At 33.1% G+C, this 7,627-nt stretch overlaps 4 protein-coding genes across 4 annotated transcripts; 1 reads left to right on the top strand and 3 right to left on the bottom strand.

The window, feature by feature from the left end:
* Window positions 1-615: 615 nt before the first annotated feature.
* Window positions 616-1,632, top strand: NAEGRDRAFT_58015 (uncharacterized protein; the record flags this gene model as incomplete). The annotated part of the gene is made up of 2 exons (XM_002677333.1): window positions 616-754; window positions 794-1,632. Coding segments are annotated over exons 1-2 (960 nt in total), but the record flags the coding sequence as incomplete, so codon positions are not given.
* Window positions 1,633-3,249: 1,617 nt separating this feature from the next.
* Window positions 3,250-4,539, bottom strand: AM35b (uncharacterized protein; the record flags this gene model as incomplete). The annotated part of the gene is made up of 1 exon (XM_002677422.1): window positions 3,250-4,539. The coding sequence occupies one exon, from the start codon at window positions 4,537-4,539 to the stop codon at window positions 3,250-3,252; it is 1,290 nt and encodes a 429-aa protein (XP_002677468.1).
* Window positions 4,540-4,748: 209 nt separating this feature from the next.
* On the bottom strand, window positions 4,749-5,333 carry NAEGRDRAFT_3927 (uncharacterized protein; the record flags this gene model as incomplete). Its single annotated transcript, XM_002677423.1, has 1 exon — window positions 4,749-5,333. A coding segment is annotated over one exon (585 nt), but the record flags the coding sequence as incomplete, so codon positions are not given.
* Window positions 5,334-5,674: 341 nt separating this feature from the next.
* NAEGRDRAFT_67526 (uncharacterized protein) lies at window positions 5,675-7,237 on the bottom strand (the record flags this gene model as incomplete). Its single annotated transcript, XM_002677424.1, has 5 exons — window positions 5,675-6,037; window positions 6,090-6,113; window positions 6,176-6,236; window positions 6,284-6,338; window positions 6,361-7,237. The coding sequence occupies 5 exons, from the start codon at window positions 7,235-7,237 to the stop codon at window positions 5,675-5,677; spliced, it is 1,380 nt and encodes a 459-aa protein (XP_002677470.1).
* Between the last annotated feature and the right edge of the window lie 390 nt (window positions 7,238-7,627).

Consider the following 7,627-nt stretch of genomic DNA (forward strand, 5'->3'; position numbering starts at 1 on the left):
CACAATGTTAATAGATTGTCATCTCCAAAGACGTGTCGCTTTCTTGAATGCCACCTGTCATTTAGAACCTAAAAGGCAAGTCTAAAAAAAGAGACGTGCAGATGACTCGGCACTTTTCTGACAATGATTGTTAAAGAGGATGATTGCTTAAACAAACATCTGCATTCCATAACGAAGGTTGTGGCGAATCTAGACGAAACCAATTTCATTTCGAATAACTTTCATAATTGTTTGTTATAAAAAAAAGAAAATGACTGAAGTAAAACAAAGCAGCCGATTCTTTCATAAACCTCTTCCACCACCAATTCCAAGGTAAGTTTCAAATGTTCATCAAATCTCATCGAAAATATTCGAAAGTAGAGAATCCTTATCACCAAATCAACACAACTTTCCACTACAACAACCATACTCTCAAAATTCACAACAATTGACAACCACAAAAAAATATCAACAACAAATGTCAGATGTTTCTAATAATCAATTAAACGAAACTAATGGAAAGGAAACGATTGTTCAAGATTATTCATATAACCATCTACCAGATTTGGAAGCCACATTCCCGTCCAATCCTGTCATTATGGAGGGTTTTATAATTGACACTGATCAACAAGAAGAAAAAAAAGAATCGACCATGCTTTCGAATAGTTTGGACGAAACTTTTGCCGAAAGTCCTACAAACGCAGGAGTGAGTGCTTCTCAACTACTCATGGCACAGAAAGTTAATCTATTCGAAAGTATTCTTTCCAAGAAATCAGTAAGTCTTCCTGACTTTGGAGCTATTGAAAGTCAAAAGTCTAACCTGTCATTAGATTTAGATTCAGAAACAAGTGCAAATTCCGACACTATCACAGACTATTTCTTCGTTAGAAATGTCAACACTGTAAATATCGATGATCTTGTCCAATCTAAATTTGGAAACTGTCAAATGTTAGATCATGACTTGATTTTTAATGAAAATTTAAGAAAGATTAGAAATAGATTTAAACCAATCTATGAAACACTCTTAGAAAATGATGCTCTTTATAATGGAAATCAAATTGACAATTTTTCATCGTACAGTTTAGGAAATGTTGAATTTGAACAAATAATGTCATCATTTTCAACGAATATTCAAGAATATTGTGAATATGAATTGAAGTATATGCATGATTTCTTTAAAACTGATTGTCCAAATATTATTCAATCTCTACCATTGATTATTTCATTGAAAAGTTTGACAATTGATGAATTGAAATGTACTGTCAATGTTTTAAAGAAAGTTTTGACATTGGGAGCATATACTCATCCTGAGAAGGTTTTGGTTTCTCAGAGTTTGGCACTTCCTGATCTATTCTGTTATTTATTCTTTGATAATCCAACAAAAAGTCAATCAGAATTGAATAAGGCACTTATTAGAAATAGAAGTGATTCGAATGGAAGTGATACTTCAAGTGAATCTGTTCGTTCTTCATCCACTTCTCCTTCATTGTTGAGCAAATTCTTTTCTAGAAATAGGAAAAAGAATTTGAAATCATCTCCAATTGTTTCTTTTGAAAAGGAATTGATGTATTTACAAATTTATTTAATTATTTTTGAATTTTCAGAATCAGATATTGTTGAAATACCTCATGGATATGAACACAATGTGTATAGGTAAGTGATTTTAGAATTTAATTTCCATTTATGGTATTTTCCAAATTTGGAATTTTAAATCTTTATTAGAACTGCAATCGGTGTGGGTAATTGGATACTGGAATGGAAAGAAAATTCACTTGTCATTCCTTCACGTAAAACTACATTCAAATTTAATCATAATTATCATTGCATTCCACTTAGAAGAGTTGAAGGAGATTTGATTATTGAAAAATTACTTTGTAAACTTTCAAATTTGTGTTGTTTGTGGAATGGCAATTATGTTTACGACTTGACACGTTGTAATCATCAACATTTCGTAAGAGATGTCATTGAAATGTTAGATCAAGAATGCATTTCAACAAAACTTTATTTATTTGATCAACCAAATGATCAACCTGCTAAATTATCAACTTCATTGAATGATAATATTTCAGTTGGAAGTCAATCTTCCACTAGCTCTACACCATCAATCAAAATTGGTGGAACTTCAGAATTTGGAATGAGTGTTGACAGATTTTTACAATTCATTCAAAGAAATGGTTATGCTCCATTGACATTTTTCATTAATGATCATGTGAAAGAGGTTTTATATGGTAAGAAATTGAGTCAGATGAAGAAATCGAGATCATCTCCATCCACTTCACCTCACAAACCAATTTCACAATTGAATATTTCAAATAGTAATGAGAATAGTCCGCTCTTAATTAGACCTCCACAACCATTGAATTTATCCTCCTGGAATGGATATTTCAATAGAAATGAGGAGCTTGATGAGTACAATGAGAAGGAATATATTGTCTTTAAGGAACATCGTGAGCTTGACAGTTTATACTTTCAAATTAAGAATGCTTTTGGAAGTGTTGAATACTTTAAAGTTCATCCAGAGGGAAAGTGGGATTATTGGTTATTGAAATTGTTGGATCGTGGCTTTTGGACAAGAATTACACATTCCCAAGAGAAAATTAACAGAGATCAGAAAGATTATCCTCTCACCAAGTTGAATGCAAGAGTAACTCTTCACAAGGAATCTTTGGAAAAGTTGATGGAACAGAAACATGCCAATATAGTCATCAAGACTAATTTAATGTTCCACGAAAAGGAGGAATGTAATTGCCCATTCAATTGGGATACTTTGAGCACTTTGGAAATGGACATGACTGCCAAATTACCTGACACTACATTTTTAGGGGATTACGAACCGCCAGTCCCACACAAGAGAAGTTGGATTATTACTTCAAATAATAGTGTTATTTTGTAATTTACAAAACACAACTATTAAATTGTATTATTTTTACTATTTACAAATTTGGAATATTTCAGTGGCGTGTTTACAAAAAGTCTTCTTCTCTAGTCTTGTCAATATTCATATTCTTCAAGTCTCCACGATTGATAAACTTGTTTTGAGGTAAATCTGATGCACAAATTGGTGGATCTTGTAATAACTCTTCGGCAAAGTCTGTGAAATGAGGAGTTAGTGGTTTGCTGTTGGTATTAATTGATTTTGAAGGAAAGTATTTTCTATGCTTTGTTGGTTGTCTCATTTTGTTTTAAATTGTTTTTCATAGTTTTCCATTACCAATTTGTTAAAATAGGTTTTTCGTGTATGGAAATTTCTATAAATGGAAACTTTCTATATCAATTCATTTCTATTTTTTCCAATACCTTCCGTGCTTGCAATTTAAGTGAAGATAACTTTTCAATGTTTTCATAATTCTTCTCATAAACATTGGAAAAACCGTACAATGCTCCATACCAATTCAATGCAATGGCCCCTGTAGTGTCAGAATCGCCTCCATGAAGACAAGCTCTCTTTACCAATTGTTCATATTGATTAGGACCAGAGGAGAGAAGTGCATCATAGGCCACAATGATGGAATCATCACCAGAACTACCTGCCCACCCAGAGAATGAATAGGATTTGTAATACTTGTCTCGCTCAATAACTCCATATTTTTCAGGGAATTGAGGTTTGATTGCTTCTATGTTTTCATCGGTGAATGAGAGAATGCCTCGTTCTCCGAGATATTTCTTGAACTTTTCTTCAAATGCTTTTAAATCTGGCTCAATTGACTTCCAGTTTCGTTTAGAAACAGATTTAAGGTAATATCTACACTTTGGAAGAATGAATTCCAAAACCAAATATCCCCACAACTTTGGTTCTATTTGTTTGATTGCAAATGAGGCGAATAATGCACTTTGCAAAGCTCCCATAAATCCTACAACGTGATTATGAGTCAATCTTCCAGATTCAATTCCAATAGCAATTAGCAAATCCAAATTATCATGAAATGCCAATCCAATTGACATTGCTCTCATACTTCCCCCACAACCTCCTCCTCTAGAATCATAATTCAATGAATCCCACTTATTCTTCCTTGTTTGTTTGATATAATTGATGGAATCTCTGCATTTCTTTCCTGGAGATCTATCTCCCATATCTTTCCAACATGCAACATATTCCTGAACCATCACAACCATAATCTTATCAACCAATTCCATAAATCCTTCATCTTTGAATCCAATTGAAAGCTTTGGTGTGAGAATTTGATTCAAATCTTTGTGAGTCAATGTTTTTAGAGTTGCCAAATGAAAGATCGTATCATCAGATACTTTCCATGTCTTGGTATCGATATTTGCAATCTTTCCTCCAAATTCATCTTTCAATTCCTTATGAATTCTCTCTCCAGAGAAGTTAAACTCCCACGTTCCATTCCTATATCCAATCGCATCACCAACAGCAGTCAATACACAACTAGCTTCAATTCTCTCCGCTAAGGAAGGTAATGAATCTTTATTAATCTTCCTATCCAGCAAATTATTTACAGTAGCTCTATCGCAGATTGATTGATCACCATTTGATACATTTGATGAAGCTGTAGAAAACAATTGATCACCATTTGATGGTGAGTGTGCTTGTTGAGACATTTTTTTCAACTTCCCAACCAAATCTGCCAATTTACTGTAAATAAGTAAATTGGCGCCAAAACTAATCTGAAGAATCCTTATAGAGAACATGTTTTGGATGTTCCATTAGTAGAAGTAGTATTACATGAAACAAAATCTTTGAGTGGCAGTAAATCTTCAGAATCAATTTTCAGTTTCTCCTTAATTTTGTACTTTTCAGTGCTTGGTTGAAGTTCCATTGTAACAATTTGACAATTTTGAAGATTCCACAAGGCATGGAAGGTATCTACTGACCACTGGAAGTATCTCATTAAAAATAATCTACAGGTCAATCCGTGTGAAACTAGGACATAATTTTCATAAGGTTGTCTCTGATTTTCCATACTTCTGAAAAGAGATCCACAAAAACTAGACACTCTACAATAGACATCACTTCCACTCTCCCCTGAAGGAAATCTATAATAGAATGATCCGAATCTTCTCCTTTCCTCTTGTCTAATTTTGATATCTGCTGGATCTTGGAAATTTCCAAAATCTTGTTCTCTCAATCTTGGATCTTCCTTTACAGTTACATTTTCCATTCCTCCAAAATGGTTAGCAATTCCTTCAAATGTCTGAACTGATCTTCTATATGGACTCACAATAAAGATAACAGATTCATCACCAATAATTTCCTTCAATTTCTTACCAGCTTCATCAGCTTGTTGAATTCCCTTAGCTGTCAATTCAATCTTATTATCTGGTTTAATTGAATAAATATGCGAATTAATATTTCCTTCACTCTCACCGTGTCGGATTAGAAAAATTCTTTTCGGTTTGTGATATAATTGATGATGATGATGATGAATATGAATATTAGTTTCCGAGCCTCCTCCTCCGACAGATGAAACAGAATTTGTAGACTCGTTAAATCGTCCTAAAGTCCTCTCATCTCCATTTAATAATTCCATTTCTTCCTCATCGTGTAAACATCCAATTCTTGCTTGTCTCTGATATTTATTTTTGGCATAGTAACATCCAAGGGCAAAACTTCCAGCCATTAAACAAGCTCCGGTAAAGGCACCAACAAGAAATTCTTTAGAGAGAAGTGATGATTGTTGTTCAGGCATTTTTTATAAATAATTTATTGGGAAAAAATGAACTTGGGAATGCAAATTTAATTCTTTTTGGCAAATAGATTGGAAACTGAGGTAAAGTTACTGTTGGAACCCTTTTTGAGTTTTGGTCTTACTGGACTGTTTAGTTTTGGATTGAGTTGATTCATTGAATTATTATTATGCGAAAGAGATGATGGATCCACATATTGTTCATTGTTGGAAGATCCAGTAACGCTTTCCGAACTATTGCTCAAATTGTAAGTGTGGTGTTTCTCTTTGAGTAGATAGGTTTTCATTTTGCCCTTTCCTTTAACTTCAATCTCCCTCATGTCAAATTCGAATAAATCGTGAACTCTTTCATAGGTGGCTCGTGAAATTTGCACTCTACCAGGCAAACCTGTAGATTCCATCCTTGAAGCAGTCTGTAATTTAGAATCAATTATAAAAATAATTATTAAATAATTATTGACTTACATTGACAGCATCTCCCCATAAATCCTAAAATGGAATTATTTAAAATAATAAAATTGAAATCCATCAGTCGAAAGATGAAAACTTACGTATGCAAATTTACGTTGTCCCAAAACTCCTGCTACAACACTTCCCGTATGTAAACCAATTCTTCATAAAACTTATTGAAATTCTCATCAAATTTACAATAAACATACCTAATATTCACTGATGAACCATGATTGGCATTGTATTGTTGAATGGCTCCAATGGCTCCTATGGCAAATTCCAGTACAAATTATCAAACCATCAACAGTTGCATCACAAATGGCTCTAAGTTCTGCTCTTCCATCATTATCAATAGATTGTTTGGATTTCTTTCTGAACGAACGATTGAAAATGTAATTCTTTACAGGGTCAATGTTCTCTAAAATATCAGGTGGAACATTGCAAAACATGAGCATTAAGATATTCCTTTCCCTCCATGTTCTATTCATATACTTGTTGGCATATAACATGGCCAAGATTACTAGTACCATGACTGCACATGCAATTCCACTAACCACTCTCTCATTCACTTTCCCAATAAAATAATCGACTGCTTCCAACATAACTTTCCATGAAAGATTTCTAGTTCTTGTATATAATTCCAAATTCTTATAATATTGATTGAGTAGAACTTGCTCAGGGAATTTCTTATTGTAAATGTCCTCAGTTTGCTTTGTAAGTAAAAAAGAGAGGGCATCCACCATTTCATCTAAAGAAAAACAATCCATCTTGCTAATAGGAATATCATAGAGTGAATAATTTCCACAACTAGTATTTGATGATTTCAAAACTTGATTGTCAATAGATGTAGTCAACCCTACCAAATCATTGAAACCATCATCAGAGGTTCCAAATTTAAAGCCATTATATTGATCAACAACACTAAACAATTTGGAATATTCATAAAAGTCGAATGTAGAATATTCTAAATATTTCTCGTCATCAAACATGACCTGCAGAGAGGAAAACATTGTCTTTGTTAGAGAGTGAGTCATTTCTGTACCTTTCTGAACCTTGGTAATTGCATACAAATTGTAATTATTGCTATAAACAGCTTCAAACAAGATCATAGCCAAGGAAATATAGGTCAAGACAATTGTAGAGATAATTAAATAGATGATCATCCTGTTGGCAGCAAAAAATGGTGACTGTCTAATGAAATTCTTCATAGTTGATGTCTTGCTCTCCAATTCATGAAAAATTTTACCAACTTCATCTCTTGGCAATAATTTGAACAATTGAATTATCTTCTTGAGTTGTCCAATGTCAAATAGTATTGTTGTAATATATACAATCGAATACAATGTGAAAAGGACTAAAATGGTTGAAACTATTACAATAATTGTAACTTGCTTTAACTGAATGTTTTTGAAATTCTCAGCCGTTAAGGTATCACAAAAAATTTCCATCAAGTCTAAAAGACTGAAAGCGTTTTTCCAAAGAAATAAAAATTCATAATTTGCTGTTGCACTAAAGTTCTCAATGGTATAGTTTCTCACTATTTCCAATATGAA

The sequence above is a fragment of the Naegleria gruberi genome, assembly GCF_000004985.1.
Source record: "Naegleria gruberi genomic scaffold NAEGRscaffold_23, whole genome shotgun sequence".
Lineage (NCBI taxonomy): Eukaryota > Heterolobosea > Eutetramitea > Acrasida > Naegleriidae > Naegleria > Naegleria gruberi.